Source organism: Hyla sarda, chromosome 1 (genome assembly GCF_029499605.1).
Source record: "Hyla sarda isolate aHylSar1 chromosome 1, aHylSar1.hap1, whole genome shotgun sequence".
Classification (NCBI taxonomy): Eukaryota; Metazoa; Chordata; class Amphibia; order Anura; family Hylidae; genus Hyla; species Hyla sarda.
The window spans coordinates 57,341,142-57,357,628 of NC_079189.1; the positions used below are offsets into that span (position 1 = coordinate 57,341,142).

The following is a 16,487-nucleotide window of genomic DNA, read 5'->3' on the forward strand; positions in this document are numbered from 1 at the left end:
ACAGTGTAGGGTCCGTCCCAATGAGGTCTCCTTACAGTGGTGGGATGGTCCAAACTAGTTAGCCGCCAAATTGTGAGCTAAGTACCTCACTTTTTCATTTTTTGCACTATAGCTGTATAGCATTTTATGTTTTATCTGTATATTTGTGCTAGTAATGTGCTGCTGTATTCTCCTGTTTATGAATATTCAGCCTAGCAGCATGCACCTGCATGCCAAGTCCATGCAGTAGTTTGGTATCAGTATATGTTGGCCAACTCATCCTTGTTTGTGTTATACATATGGGGGAGTGGCTGCCTCCATGTTGGCTTCTGCACCCCATCCACCTCTATTAGGTGTGTATAAGGTGCTGGACGTCTCAGACCTTGCAATGCCTGTTAAACTGATTACACAGAGGCATATTCACAGTGTAGGGTCTGTCCCAATGAGGTCACCTTACCGTTGTGGGATGGTCCAAACTATTTGGCCGCCAAATTGTGAGCTAAGTACCTCACTTTTTCATTTTTTGCACTATAGCTGTATAGCATTTCATGTTTTTATCTGTATCATTGTGCTAGCAGTGTGCTGCTGTATTTTCCTGTTTATATCTATCTATCTCATATCTATCTATCTCATCATCTATCTATCTCATCATCTATCTATCTATCTATCTCATATATATCTATCTCATATCTATCTCATCATCTATCTATCTCATATCTATCTATCTATCTATCCATATTTAATCTATTTATCTGTCTATCTATTTATCTATCTATATATCCATATTTAATCGATTTATTTATCTATCTAATCATCTATCTCATGATGTGTTACTGCATGAAGCTCCAGTCCAGGTTCCAGTCCTTTCCAGCCTATCCTCCAGCTGTTGGCCAGTCCTTCAGGAAGAGGAGGGTCACATCTATCTCCCATGAGTGGTTCTCCTGAATGAGATTTCTTCCTAGAGGTGTCCCCCTACAGCAAGGCAGTGCCTTGAGAAGTGAGTGCCTGCCTGTGCTGTCTTTCCCTAGCAGGCACCAGCCCTCTCCACCAGCAGAGCCCAGAGCCTGCTGTCTGCCTTCCATGTGCAGAACCTGCCTCTACCTCCAGGATTGTTGCCTCCATTGACTGCACATTTCCTCCCCTCATCTGCTGCTGCTGCTGGTAACAATAGGGTCCTTGTGTCTTTTTATCCAGACACCGCACTGCTGCATTTTATATGATCATCATCAGCATCAGCAGCAACAGCAGCAGCAGCAGCAGCAGCAAGAGCTCTTCATCCTTCCTTCCTTCCTTCCACCAGTGAGAGGAGGGCATTAGGGGTGCAGCATGGCATCAGAGAGGAAAAGAAACTGGAATAAAGAAGATGATCTCCCTGTCTATCTGGCCAGACCAGGGACCACTGCCCAGACCCCCAGGGTGAAGTATGGGGGCATGTTTGCCAATGTAGAAGGGGCTTATGAGAACAAGACTATAGATTTTGATGCCTACAGTGTGGGCAAGAAGGGGACCCGCACCCCAAGAAGCAGCAGCAGGGCGGATTTGGATGGGGACAATTTCAGTGAGACAGCCAGTGATGTGAGTGAGATTTCTGGCTCTGTCATCAGTTCTCCTGGAGAAAGGGAAGACAGGACCCCAGGCATTGAGATCAAGTATTCCGGTGGGAAGGAGCTGCTGCAGGGGCAGGACAATGGCAAGGTACAGTGTGCTGAGAGGGAGAGGCTGGGGGGTCTGCACCAGCAGGACTGGGGGCTGGGATGGGAAGCAACACATTGGCCTCAGGGGGCTATTCCATTTGCTAAGGTTAATTGTCTGTTGTTATTAAATCATCAACCCTTTTGCTTTTGGACGCAGTATTGTTGCCTATACCTACGTGTATGTATTGCTGACAATGATCAGATCTACCTGCATCCAATCCTGTCTCGAAGAGCTAGCAATCTTGTAGCCATGTTTGATTGATATAGGTAGTCAAGGTCATAATGAATTGTTAAATCGCTATTAAGTTGTCTTGACATTCTACGCACTGATTTCATATATATATATATATATATATATATATATATATATATATATATATATATATATATATCATGCACCGCAACTATATGTCATAAGTAATTGACACGATTATACAATTGACTATTTAGATGCCTCATTTAGTTAATGTGCCGGTATGACATGGCACTGATTTTGCGCGCTGCTTATTAGAAGCATGGCCTGGTGTACAGTAGCATGGAAATGGTATATTGAATTTACTGTGATACAATACATGTTACAGAATTGACATTAGATACATTAGATGCTAATGAATAGCATGGAGCATGTCGGTCAATATTTAAGTAGCGGTTGTGTCGGTTAACCCTTAGCTTTACTAAGCAGCCTGTGTTTCCAATGAGTAAGTCACAGACTCCAGCATTCTGGAAAAGTAAGGGTGCTCTGGTACTTTGCTGTAGTGTAACAAAGAGAAGTGGTGCTGAATCTGGGAGGCCTCCAGACCTCCTCTCCCCATGCCTGCCTTCTGTCCCACCACATTCACTTTGCATTTTAATGTCCTTCAGCTTGCCAATGAAAGACTGGAACAAGCGACAATCATGGGTAAACCAGAATGGACTGGGAGGAGTGCATTGGTGGTTGACTTAACCACTTCCTACCTGTTATAAGTTATGGCTTTTTACACCAAGTCTTTATAAAGTTTATTGTAAAATTGTAGCCCCCGGGGCTATATGGGAGATTATTGTCAGCCCAAGTCATTGTGTCGCAACTATTAAACTAATTGTAGGCAATAGCTGGTTTTTACATTACTATGGTAGTTGCTGTTTATACATCATTTAGGCTTGCAGATGGAAATTGGTCTTAGTGGAAATTAGGTAGAAATGGTATCCCATACCAAGAAAATGTAGGTGTCTTCAAGAAGACTGTTGTCAGAGATGAAGGTCCAGCCAGGTTGAGGGATGGTCTATCAACTACACGTCTTTTAAACAATTAAGAATGGTTTGTAGATTTTATGTAAATGCTTCCTTTAAAGATAGTGTAAGATGTTTTTAGATTTGGGAATCATTAATGGAATATATAAAAGCAAGTCCTGTCATATGACCTCTTAGCTACTGCTTAGCTTAGTTTCATTAGGAACATAGAATGTGTCGGCAGATAAGAACCATTCGGCCCATCTATTCTGCCCGATATTCTGAATACTATAAATAAATCCCTGGCCCTATCTTATATGAAGAATAGCCTTCTACCCAGGGCAGGTGCTACCATAAGGCAGCTAAGACAGCTGCCTTAGGGCGCCGAGCTGGTAGGGGCGGGAAAATCTAAATCCTCAACCACAGGAGAATTGGAAGCTTTACTTTGGGTGAGTGTTGGGGAACCGGAATGGATTAGTGTGTGGGGTTTGTGGACCTGTGACAGGGCTACGCATTATGGCCGTATAGCGTGAGAATGGGAGAGGCAGGTGATTGCGGTGTGTCTGGTGGGGGTACCAAAATGTTTTTTTGCCTGTTAGTCAAAAATCCTTGCACCAGCCCTGCTTCTACCTATCCCATGCATGCAGCTACCACTTCTAATTCTGTTGTCATAAAGTTGTTATAGGACTTTTTGACAAAGAACCATGCATTGAGACATTATCTCCATGACTAGAATGAAGGTGCTCTTGCACTTGCCCTATTGCTCACATTGGCCCTTGTGGACTAATTTGGCTTCTTTCAATAGAGTAGATAGAGTATCAGAGTCTTTTATCTTTAGGCAACGGTGGGAATCTGAATACAGTCCATAAAACATAGGAAACTTTTTTAGACAGTGTCTGTAATGAAAAACATTTTATACAGCCACAATTCCTGAGAAGGTCATTGTGATAACATCATAATATTTATTTCTATCATCTAAAAAGAGGTTGGCAACCTTGATGGACTCCCATTGATGAGAACTTCTGACATGACTTTGTGACTAAGTCACAGGGTCACAGAGAAGTTCCTCAAAAGTAGAATTACACTTTAATTTTTAATGTTCCTTCTTTGACATGCTGGTGTCTTAAAGGGGTACTCCGCCACTAGACATCTGATCTCCCTGCTACACCCGGCATTTGTTGAGAGCGTGGCATGATGGCCCTCCCATAGACTTGCATTGAGGGGGCAACGCCGCGTTGTCACGAGTGGGGCGTGGCCGTGACATCACGAGCCTCCGCCCTGCATCGGCAGCCATCCGGCACAGAGCAAAGTTCGCTCTGTGCACCGGATGTCTAGGGTGCTGCAGCCGAGATCACGGGGTTCCCAGTTGCGGGATCCCCGCGATAAGATGTCTAGGAGCGGAGTACCATCACGCCCCCTCCCATAGACTTGCATTGAGGGGGCATTGCCATGATGTCATGAGCGGGGCGCAGCTGCGACGTCATGAGCCTCCGCCCCACATCGCCAGCCATCCATCACGGAGGGAAGTTCGCTTTGTGCACCGGATGTCTGGAGTGCTGCAGAAGAGATCGCGGGGGTTCCCAGCGGCGGGACCCCCGCGATCAGACATCTTATCCTTTATCCTTTGGGTATCCTTACCCCCTATCCTTTGGATATCCTTATCCCCTATCATTTGGATATCCTTATTCCCTCTCCTTTGTCTAGAGGCGGAGTACCCCTTTAAGTAGTTGGTGCTTACTGTGAATCTCTGGAAATAGCCATTTTGTGTTTCAGCTCTGCAACTCAAATGTAATCCCGAACCACAAGTCTTAGAGTCTTTTCTGAATGACTGTGTGCTTGCTTTCTCAGGTTGATGCAGCTAGTCTGACTCTATTCATAAAATGTGGTCTCTGAGATCTTGGCCAAAGGACCACATTAAATATAGAAGCAGATATTTTTAGAGCTACAATGTACAGTATCAAAGAACCAATTTAGAAAACCAGAAGGGTTTTATTGACTGAATTACTGCTGACTGCTGGAAAACAGCTGTGAATGAAGGATGCTCCTAGTCTCCATGAATAGTTAAGGACCATCTATAAAGAAACCATTGACCATAGAACTCAAGTAGAATACAGGGAATGGTTCACACTAATACATCTGTAAACGGACCATAGATTTGACAATAATGTAGCAAAAGCTTGTACCAATATTTTTTTTTCCTGTGTCATTTTGGCTACAGTATGAAGTGTATACAAGTTTCGGTATAATTTCCCATGGATTTCAATAAATATATTTACAATCTGTTGATGTGTGCCCTGCACAATTTTTCAATAGGCCAAATATTCAAACAATAAAAAACAGATCAAATATCAGAAAAATACTCGAGACAAGGATTTATTTAATCTTATATTTCTTTCATCACATTCCCAGTGGATTAAATGTTAACATACATGTCATTAGTATACCAGAATTATCTCTTAAGTGTCTGAGCTGATCATACATTTTGGGGCCTTCCACAAGCTTTTCACAATAACTTGCTGGAGTTTTGAAGTGGGATGACTACATTAAAGCATACATCATATGCCCCCCCCCCCCCCCCCCAAACAAAACTGTTACACACTGCTCAAAAAAATTAAAGGGAACACAAACAACACAATGTAACTCCAAGTCAATCCCACTTCTGTGATATCACACTGTCCACTCAGGAATGAACACTGATTGACAATCAAATTCACGTGCTGTTGTATAAATGGAACAGACAACAGGTGGAAATTATAGGCAATTAGCAAGACACCCCCAATAAAGGAGTGGTTTTGCAGGTGGTGACCACAGACCACTTCTCAGTTTCTATGCTTCCTGGCTGATGTTTTGGTCACTTTTGAATGCTGGCGGTTCTTTCACTCTAGTGGTAGCATGAGACAACAAGTGGCTCAGGTAGTGCAGCTCATCCAGGATGGCACATCAATGCGAGCTGTGGCAAGAAGGTTTGCTGTGTCTGTCAGCATAGTGTCCAGAGCATGGAGGCGATACCAGGAGACAGGCCAGTACATCAGGAGATGTAGGGGAGGCCATAGGAGGGCAACAACCCAGCAGTAGGGCCGCTACCTCCGCCTTTGTGCAAGGAGGAGCAGGAGGAGCACTGCCAGAGCCCTGCAAAATGACCTCCAGCAGGCCACATATGTGCATGTGTCCACTCAAATGGTCAGAAACAGACTCCATGAGGGTGGTATGAGAACCCAACATCCACAGATGGGGGTTGTGCTTACAGTCCAACACCGTGCAGGACGATTGGCATTTGCCAGAGAACACCAAGATTGGCAAATTTGCCACTGGTGCCCTGTGCTTTTCACAAATGAAAGCAGGTTCACACAGAGCATATGTGACAGAAGTGACAGTCTGGAGACACAGTGGAGAATGTTCTGCTACCTGCAACATCCTCCTACATGACTGGTTTGGCAGTGGGTCAGTAATGGTGTGGGGGGGGCATTTCTTTGAGGGGGGGGGGGGGGTGCCTGCACAGCCCTCCATGTCTTGCCAGAGCTAGCCTGACTGACATTAAGTACCGAGATGAGATCCTCAGACCCCTTGTGAGACCATATGCTGGTGTGGTTGGCCCTGGGTTCCTCCTAATGCAAGACAATGCTAGACCTCATGTGGCTGGAGCATGTCAGCAGTTCCTGCGAGAGGAAGGCATTGATGCTATGGACTGGCCCGCCCATTTCTCAGACGTGAATCCGATAGAGAACATCTGGGACATCATGTCTCGCTCCTTCCACCAACGCCACGTTGCGTCACAGACTGTCCAGGAGTTGGTGGATGCTTTAGTCCAGGTCTGGGAGACCATCCGCCACCTCATCAGAAGCATGCCCAGGCATTGTAGGGAGGTCATACGGGCACGTGGAGGCCACACACACTACTAAGCCTCATTTTGACTTGTTTTAAGGACATTACATCAAAGTTGGATCAGCCTGTAGTGTGGTTTTCGACTTTGATTTTGAACGTGACTCCATATCCAGACCTCCATGGGTTGATAAATTTGATTTCTATTGATCATTTTTGTGCGATTTTGTTGTCAGCACATGCAAAGATGAAAGTATTTCATACAATAGTTCATTCATTCAGATCTAGGATGTGTTATCTTAGTGTTCCCTTTATTTTTGTGAGCAGTGTATGTTGCTCAGTACCTCATCCTGATCATGTACATCTAATTTTTATGTGTCTATGATCTATATTTCTCTCAGAATTACCTTTATTTACTTGCCATCATTGCTCAGTGAGGTTTCTGTTCATGCAGAGGCATGGGGTGTGTCCCTCTCTTCTCCTCACTGTGATGACTCCTCCCCCTCCTCTCTTACTCTGCTCTGACTCTCTGAGGGGCAGGAGCAAGAACAGCAGCTCTGGACCTGCTTGCAGCCCTGTCAATCACTCATGGTGTCCATGGCGTGTCGATAACCACTGGACACTGCAGGACTGGTATGTGTCCCAGGAGGCAGGGGGACCCCTAGTGGACACTTTTTTGGCTGGCTTTTTCAGTATGAAATACTGAAAATTTTCTGATGAAAGCAATTGCAAAACATATTGTTTATGCATGCTTAATAACATATAAAAAGTTATTGTATCTGACAGTGCCCTTTTAAGTTTGCACATGATTTTTCAGTACTGTCTATAAATTTTCTATGAGATCGACGTCATGGCCTTTCCACTACATTCACGTTGTTGTCCTTAAGCCATTTTGCCACAACTTTCAAAGTATGCATTGGCAACAACAAAGACGTGGTCTCAAATGGCTGGAGGTGCTCAACCCCAAATGCGCTTGAGCATATATGCTGGGGGAGAAGATCCTGCCCTTGTTCTCTGTTGCTAGGGGCAGCATAAAAATGCATACAATGGAGGATTCCTGCAGCAGACTACAAGTGCCACAATCTGATCCTACACCAGATAGATGGTGTGGATGTGTAACAATTAGAATAATTCAAGAATTGTGGTGCACTACTGTGGTGGATGTAAACAATGACATTGGCTAACCCTCAACACTGATGTTAAAATTGAGACATTAGCCAGTATATCCTTGTATGAAGGACATACCTGAGCCTGCTCACCAACGCCAAGGTTTCTCAAGTGGCACGGGACCTAACACTAAACCTACCTGTGCGTGATAAGCAAAACCAGGGGCCAGTAGGCAATTACAGCAGCATTAGGCCAACTCACAGCCTCCTCCCAGGTACCCTCCAGCATGGCTGAGCACACATACAATGGGAGGAGGGAGGCAGACTACAAGCCCCACCTAAGTTGGCTGATATAATTGCCGGCCTCACAGGTGCACCTTAATGCTGCCTGGAAGATGTTCAAGGCGCATTACATATGGAGTTTACACACCTCCAAGTATAAAGTTTAAACAACATCAAAGACCTGGTCTCAAATGGCTGGAGGTGCTCAACCCCAAATGCGGTTGTTCATTTATGCTGGGGGAGCAGATGCTGCCTTAATTGCCCACTGGCCCCTGGTTTTGCTTATCACACAAAGGTAGGTTAGTGTTAGTGTGCGGGCTCAGGTATGTCCTTCATATAAGGATATACTGGCGAATGTCTCAATTTTAACTTCAGTGTTGAGGGTTAGCCAATGTCATTGTATACATCTACCACAGTAGTGCACCACAATTCTTGTATTAAAGTATACATGGGGTCATTATCTATATGGAAACCCCTTTTGCACCAAAGCTTTATCTTTGTGGCATTAATATATTGATATGTTGCTTCAATTATTCTTCTTCCTCATAGCACAATCTATATCGTGAAGTGCATAAGTCTCTCTTGCAGAAAAGCAACCCCCTTGCTTTAAGTCTGGATGGTGTTTTTTAATTTGCAAGTCTCCCACCTTTTTGCTCTTCATGATCTTTATGACATTTTTCCAAAAAGTAATATCTTGGTCCCCATGTGCAGCTGCAAACTATAAACTGACTTTTTATGATGGTTTTGAAGCAGTGGTTTCTTCCTTGCTAAGCGGCCTTTCATGCCATGTTGATTTATGACACATTTTACGTTTGATATAGATACTTTCATATCTGTTTCCTCCAGCATTTTCTCAAGACCGTTTTTTTTTTTTTTTTTTTTTTTATGGATTGATTTGTAATTTTTGCATCTAATCCATTCACTTCTAGAAAAAAGAACACATCTCTGCAAATGATGTGATAACTCCACGGGGTATAACGTTGTATATTGTTGTGTAATGATATGTGGGATCTATTGCTCTTAAACTTGTGGAGGTTCGTAATTCTTTTTTGTTTCTGTTATATTCCCTTAAAGTCAAACAAAGAGGAAAGTAGGCATTGAAATCCTTCCTCAGGTACACACCTAGTTACCTCACATGATGTCAATTAGAATATTCAAAAGCCATAACAAGCCGTGAACTATAAATTAAATGATCTACGGTATACATAAACATTCAAGGAAAAAATGGTGTCATACAAAGTAGATATTAAAAATATCCAATAGAATTTTGTTGACATGGAATCTGGGGAAGAGAGAAAAAAATTAGTTATATTGATCTCAAATCAAAGTAGAACAGTCAGCTCTCCCACCTGAATCCCGGAGCACGGAAAAAGTCCACATCGTCATGGGCTTGAGCATATAATCCACGGAAAAGATAGATCCAGCCCACAGGATACGGTATAGATTGGGATACTTTATTCAAAACTTCTAGAGCGACATACACACAGGCAGTAAACGCTGACGTGTTTCGAGCCTCTCTGGGCTCTTAAACTTGGCATGAATACATTTAATACATTAATACAAAATAATACAAAATACTTTATTTACTTGCCATCATTGCTCAGTGAGGTTTCTGTTCATGCAGAGGCATGGGGTGTGTCCCTCTCTTCTCCTCACTGTGATGACTCCTCCCCTCCTCTCTTACTCTGCTCTGACTCTCTGAGGGGCAGGAGCAAGAACAGCAGCTCTGGACCTGCTTGCAGCCCTGTCAATCACTCATGGTGTCCATGGCGTGTCGATAACCACTGGACACTGCAGGACTGGTATGTGTCCCAGGAGGCAGGGGGACCCCTAGTGGACACTTTTTTGGCTGGCTTTTTCAGTATGAAATACTGAAAATTTTCTGATGAAAGCAATTGCAAAACATATTGTTTATGCATGCTTAATAACATATAAAAAGTTATTGTATCTGACAGTGCCCTTTTAAGTTTGCACATGATTTTTCAGTACTGTCTATACTGTCTATATAACGTTGTATATTGTTGTGTAATGATATGTGGGATCTATTGCTCTTAAACTTGTGGAGGTTCGTAATTCTTTTTTGTTTCTGTTATGTTCCCTTAAAGTCAAACAAAGAGGAAAGTAGGCATTGAAATCCTTCCTCAGGTACACACCTAGTTACCTCACATGATGTCAATTAGAATATTCAAAAGCCATAACAAGCCGTGAACTATAAATTAAATGATCTACGGTATACATAAACATTCAAGGAAAAAATGGTGTCATACAAAGTAGATATTAAAAATATCCAATAGAATTTTGTTGACATGGAATCTGGGGAAGAGAGAAAAAAATTAGTTATATTGATCTCAAATCAAAGTAGAACAGTCAGCTCTCCCACCTGAATCCCGGAGCACGGAAAAAGTCCACATCGTCATGGGCTTGAGCATATAATCCACGGAAAAGATAGATCCAGCCCACAGGATACGGTATAGATTGGGATACTTTATTCAAAACTTCTAGAGCGACATACACACAGGCAGTAAACGCTGACGTGTTTCGAGCCTCTCTGGGCTCTTAAACTTGGCATGAATACATTTAATACATTAAAATCTTATATACACCTGGTTAGGGGTCACGTGATAGTAGTTGAAAAAACAAATAATAATAAATGGTGCTGGATCGGAACGGGATCTATTAGGACGTCAATATAATATGGTGCTGGATTGAGTGAGATATATTCCAACACGGTCTAGGTCTATTCAGATAGGCACTATTACCGGTGTCAAAGTACTCATGTTATAAATAGAAATAGAAAAGGACCAAAAATATATGTACAGAAATATAATAAGGAATAAAAAAAGCTATTATTTTAATAATAAGTCAAAATTAAATCTTGCCTAGAATTCATGCCAAAGGGGCGTCTTGTTTCCAACATAAACATCCAAAATAAATCAGTTTAATTCATCAGCCCTATCTAATCATTTCAAAACTGTACATGGGGGAGACACTACGGATCAAAGAATAAAATGAATAGAAAGAGTCTTTAAGAATACAAGAGAATCCTATTGGATGTTTATGCTGGAAACAAGACGCCCCTTGGGCATAAATTCTAGGTAAGATTTAATTTTGACTTATTAATATAATAGCTTTTTTATTCCTTATTATATTTCTGTACATATATTGTTGGTCCTTTTCTATTTCTAGTTATAACATGAGTACTTTGACACCTGTAATAGTGCCTATGTGAATAGACCTAGACCGTGTAACATAGCTCATCTATACGGATGTTGGAATATATCTCGCTCAATCCCGAACCATGTTATATTGACGTCTGAATAGATCCCGTTCTGATCTAGCATTATGTCTTATTGTTTGTTTGTAACTACTGTCATGTGACCCCCTAACCGGGTGTGTATAAGATTTTAATTTATTAAAGTATTCATGCCAAGTTAAGAGCCCCGAGAGGCTTGAAACGCGCCAGCGTTTACTGCCTGTTTGTATGCCGCTCTAGAAGTTTTGAATAAAGTATCCCGTTTTATACCATAGCCTGTGAGCTGGACCTATCTTTTTCTTTAATTGATCTCAACTCAGGTGTATAGAAACCTATGACTGTAGATATCATGGCTCAGTTATAAACAGCTAGAACCTTAACCTCTTAAGGACCAAGGACGTCCGGGGACGTCCTGGCACCCTGTGCCTTAAGGACCAAGGACGTCCCCGGACGTCCTGGTGTTTCCCCGGTCTCTGCCGCCCACCGGGCAGAGATCGGAACGGCATTCCTGCTGAAATCCTTCAGCAGGCATGCTGTGCAATTGCCGAGGGGGGTCATCAGTCCCCCCATGTCGGCGATCGGCGCAAATCGCGAGTGAATTTACACTTTCGATTTGCGCCGATTCCGGGTCATACAGGTCTATGGTGACCTGGTAACCCGGAATAGAAGGGGGATCGCGGTTGTCTATGACACCCAGGATCCCCCTGTAGAGATAGGAGTGACCACCACCACTAGATAGACGCGACCACCAATAGCAGATCGGGAGCAGGGGGCTTTACTTTTGGTTTCCCGTTCTGCCCACCCACAATAGGCGGGGCAGGACGGGGAAACCGACAGGCACTGGGCGTCGAAGTCCCCTCACCCACCGGCGATGGCAGCGGGCGACGATCGGCGGCGGCAGTGGGCGACGATCGGCGGAAGAAGAGGACGGCGACGCAGCTCCCTGGATCCTATGGAAGCCGGTGAGTTACTTAGCAACATTTGGAGGGCTACAGTCTGAGACCACTATAGTGGTTTCTAAACTGTAACCCTCCAGATGTTGCAAAACTACAACTCCCAGCATGCCCAGAGAGCTTTTAAGGCATGCTGGGATTTGCGGTTTTGCAACAGCTGGAGGTCTACAGTTTGAGACCACTGCACAGTGATCTCTATACTGTGCACCTCCAGATCTTGCAAAACTACAACTGATAGCATGCCCACACAGCAGTTTGCTGTCTGGGCATGCTGTGGTTTGTAGTTTTGCAACATCTGGAGGTCCACAGTTTGGAGACCACTGTGCAGTGGTCTCTAAACTATAGCTCTCCAGATGTTGTAAAACTGCAAATCCCAGCATGCCCAAACAGCAAACAGCTGTCTCTGCATGCTGGGAGTTGTAGTTGCGTACCTCCAGCTGTAGCATAACTACATCTCCCAGCATGCCTTTTGGCGATCAGTACATGCTGGGAGTTGAAGTTATGCAACAGCTGGAGGCACACTGGTTCGAAAATACTGAGTTAGGTAACTGAAGATCTTCCAACCAGTGTGCCTCCAGCTGTTGCAAAAGTACAACTCTCAGCATGCACGGTCTCTCAGTACATGCTGGGAGTTGTAGTTTTGAAACAGCTGGAGGCACACTGAAACAGGGTACATTCACACAGGCAGTTTTACAGTTAGTTTTCTGCTTCAAATTTGTCGCCGCAGCACAAACTCCTAGCGGTAAACTCACTGTAAACGCCCGCCAGTGTTAATGTACCCTAAAAACACTACACTACACTAACACATAATAAAGAGTAAAACACTACATATACACCCCCTTACACTGTCCCCCCCCCCAATAATAATGAAAAACGTATCGTACGGCAGTGTTTCCAAAAAGGTGCCTCCAGCTGTTGCAAAACAACAACTTCCAGCATTTCCAGACAGCCACTGACTGTCCAGGCATGCTGGGAGTTTAGCAACAGCTGGAGGCATCCTGTTTGGGAATCACTGGCGTAAAATCCCCCTATGTCCACCCCTATGCAATCCCTATGAAGTCCTCAAATGCGCATGCCGCTCTCTCACTTCAGAGCCCTGTCATATTTCAAGGAAACAGTTTAGAGACACATATGGGGTATTTCCGTACTCGGGAGAAATTGCACTACAAATTTTGGGGGCTTTTTATCCTTTTACCCCGTTATGAAAAGGAAAAGTTGGGGTCTATACCAGCCTGTTGGTATAATTATTATTTTTTTTTTTTACACTAACATGCTGGTGTTGCCCCATACTTTTTATTTTCACAAGCGGTATAAGCAAAAAAAGACCTCCATATTTGTAATGCAATTTCCCCTGAGTACGGAAATACCCCAGATATGGGCGTAAAATGTTCTACGGACGCACAACAAGGCTCAAGAGTGAGAGCGCACTATGTACATTTGAGGTCTAAATAGGTGATTTGCACAGGGGTGGCTGATTTTACAGCGGTTCTGACATAAACGCAAAAAAAAAAGAATACCCACATGTGACCCCATTTTGGAAACTACACCCCTCACGGAATGTAACAAGGGGTATAGTGAGCCTTAACTCCTCACAGGTGTTTGACAGATTTTTGGAACAGTGATCCGTGAAAATGAAAAATTTTATTTTCCATTTGCACAGCCCACTGTTCCAAAGATCTGTCAAACGCCAGTGGGGTGTAAATGCTCACTGCACCACTTGTAGTTTCCAAAATAGGGTCACATGTGGGGGGGTCCACTGTTCTGGCACCACAGGGGGCTTTGTAAATGCACATGGCCCCTGACTACCATTTCAAACGAATTCTCTTTCCAAAAGCCAAATATGACTTCTCCTCTTCTGAGCATTGTAGTTCGCCCGTAGTGCACTTCAGGCCAACTTATGGGGTACCTCCATACTCAGAAGAGATTGGGTTACACATTTTGGGGTGTATTTTCTGCTATTAACCCTTGCAAAAATGTGAAATTTGATGGGAAACACATTTTAGTGAATTTTTTTTAACATATGCAAAAGTCGTGAAACCCCTGTGGGGTATTAAGGCTCACTTTATTCCTTGTTACGTTCCTCAAGGGGTCTAGTTTCCAAAATGGTATGCCATGTGTTTTTTTTTTTGCTGTTCTGGCATCAAAGGGGCTTCCTAAATGCGACATGCCCCCGAGCAAAATTTGCTCTCAAAAAGCCAAATATGACTCCTTCTCTTCTGAGCATTGTAGTTCGCCCGTAGTGCACTTCAGGCCAACTTATGGGGTACCTCCATACTCAGAAGAGATGGGGTTACAAATTTTGGGGGGTATTTTCTGGTATTAACTCTTGAAAAATGTGAAATTTGGGGGGAAACACACATTTTAGTGAAAAATAATTTTTTCTTTACATATGCAAAAGTCGTGAAACACCTGTGGGGTATTAAGGCTCACTTAATTCCTTGTTACGTTTCTCAAGGGGTCTAGTTTCCAAAATGGTATGGCATGTGTTTTTTTTTTTGCTGTTCTGGCACCATAGGGGCTTCCTAAATGCAACATGCCCCACAAAAACCATTTCTGAAAAACGTACTCTCCAAAATCCCCTTGTCGCTCCTTCGCTTCTGAGCCCTCTACTGCGGCCGCCGAACACTTTACATAGACATATGAGGTATGTGCTTACTCGAGAGAAATTGGGCTACAAATATAATGTATACATTTTCTCCTTTTACCCCTTGTAAAAATCCAAAAATTGGGTTTACAAGAACATGCGAGTGTAAAAAATGAAGATTGTGGATTTTCTCCTTCACTTTGCTGCTATTCCTGTGAAACACCTAAAGGGTTAAAATGCTGACTGAATGTCATTTTGAATACTTTGGGGGTGCAGTTTTTATAATCGGGTCATTTGTGGGATATTTCTAATATGAAGACCTTTCAAATCCACTTCAAACCTGAACTGGTCCCTGAAAAATAGTGAGTTTGAAAATTTTGTGAAAAATTGGAAAAGTGCTGCTGAACTTTGAAACCCTCTGGTGTCTTCCAAAAGTAAAAACACGTCAATTTTATGATTCAAACATAAGCGTTAATTTTTAACGTAAATTTGTTTTCCCTTAGTCCTATCAGCAGCACAAGCGGGGGTGTTCTGCCCCTGTGAAGCTGGCAGGACGGTGGAATTTTTAATTCCGCCCAAGTAATTAAACATTTAATTAGTACCCCATATAAGGCCTCCTCCCTTAAGCCACATTGCTTTATAACAAGTAACAAACAAAAATATACGGGCGGGAAATTTGTGTGCTGCTGTTAGGACTAAGGGAAAACAAATTTACGTTAAAAATTAACGCTTCCCTTACGTCCTAACCAGCAGCACAAGTGGGGACTTAGCAAGTAACAACACAAATAGGGAGGGACTACGGCAGAGTGGCACTTAGGATTGATTGCCCAAAGGCCAACTCTTCCGATCGTTTGGCATTGACCCTGTAATGACTAATAAACGTATTATGGGTGCCCCAGAAGGCAGCCGCACAAATTTGATCAAGAGGAACAGCTTTCCTTTCTGCAAAGGAAGTATAGACTGCCCTAGTAGAATGGGCAGTAACAAAGGCAGGAGGAGTTAAGTCCTGGGCTACAAAGGCCTCCCGGATTGCCTCCTTAATCCATCTACTCAGAGAGGGTTTAGAGGCTTTAAGACCCTTGTTCTTTCCTGAAAACGAAACAAGAAGGTGCTCCGATCTTCTAAATTCTTCAGTTCTGGAGATGTAGACTCTGAGAATTCTTGAGATGTCCAGAGTGTGGTCAGCAACTTCCTCAGGAGAAGCTGGATTAGGACACAGAACTGGAAGGGATATGACCTGGTTGGTGTTGGAAAACGTCGGAACCTTAGGAACAAAGGTGGGTAAATATCTCAACAGGACTCTGTCCTGGAGAAACAATGTATAAGGCTCAAGGGACGAAAGGGCCTGAAGCTCGCCAACCCTTTTGGCTGAGGTTATGGCCAACAAGAAGGTGACTTTAAGGGACAAATACCTAAAGTCGACCTCTTCTAGTGGTTCAAAGGGATGAGAGCATAACCCTTTAAGAACAGTAGGCAAATCCCATTTGGGAATGGGTCTGAGAACTGTAGGTTTAAGTCTTTCAGCTCCCTTAAGGAATCTTTTGACTAGAGATTCTTGAGATAAGGACCTGCCTAAAAAGGCAGAGAGTGCTGAGACTTGTACCTTTAGAG

General features: G+C 43.3%; 1 protein-coding gene across 1 annotated transcript in view; it reads left to right on the forward strand.

Moving 5' to 3' along the window:
• Positions 1 to 943: 943 nt before the first annotated feature.
• Positions 944 to 16,487, forward strand: part of CRMP1 (collapsin response mediator protein 1) — a 118,946-nt gene continuing 103,402 nt past the window's right edge. The window contains exon 1 of the mRNA XM_056555123.1: positions 944 to 1,674. Coding sequence (XP_056411098.1) covers positions 1,306 to 1,674 — 369 coding nt within the window. The 5' untranslated portion in view covers positions 944 to 1,305. The remainder of the gene's footprint in view (positions 1,675 to 16,487) is intronic.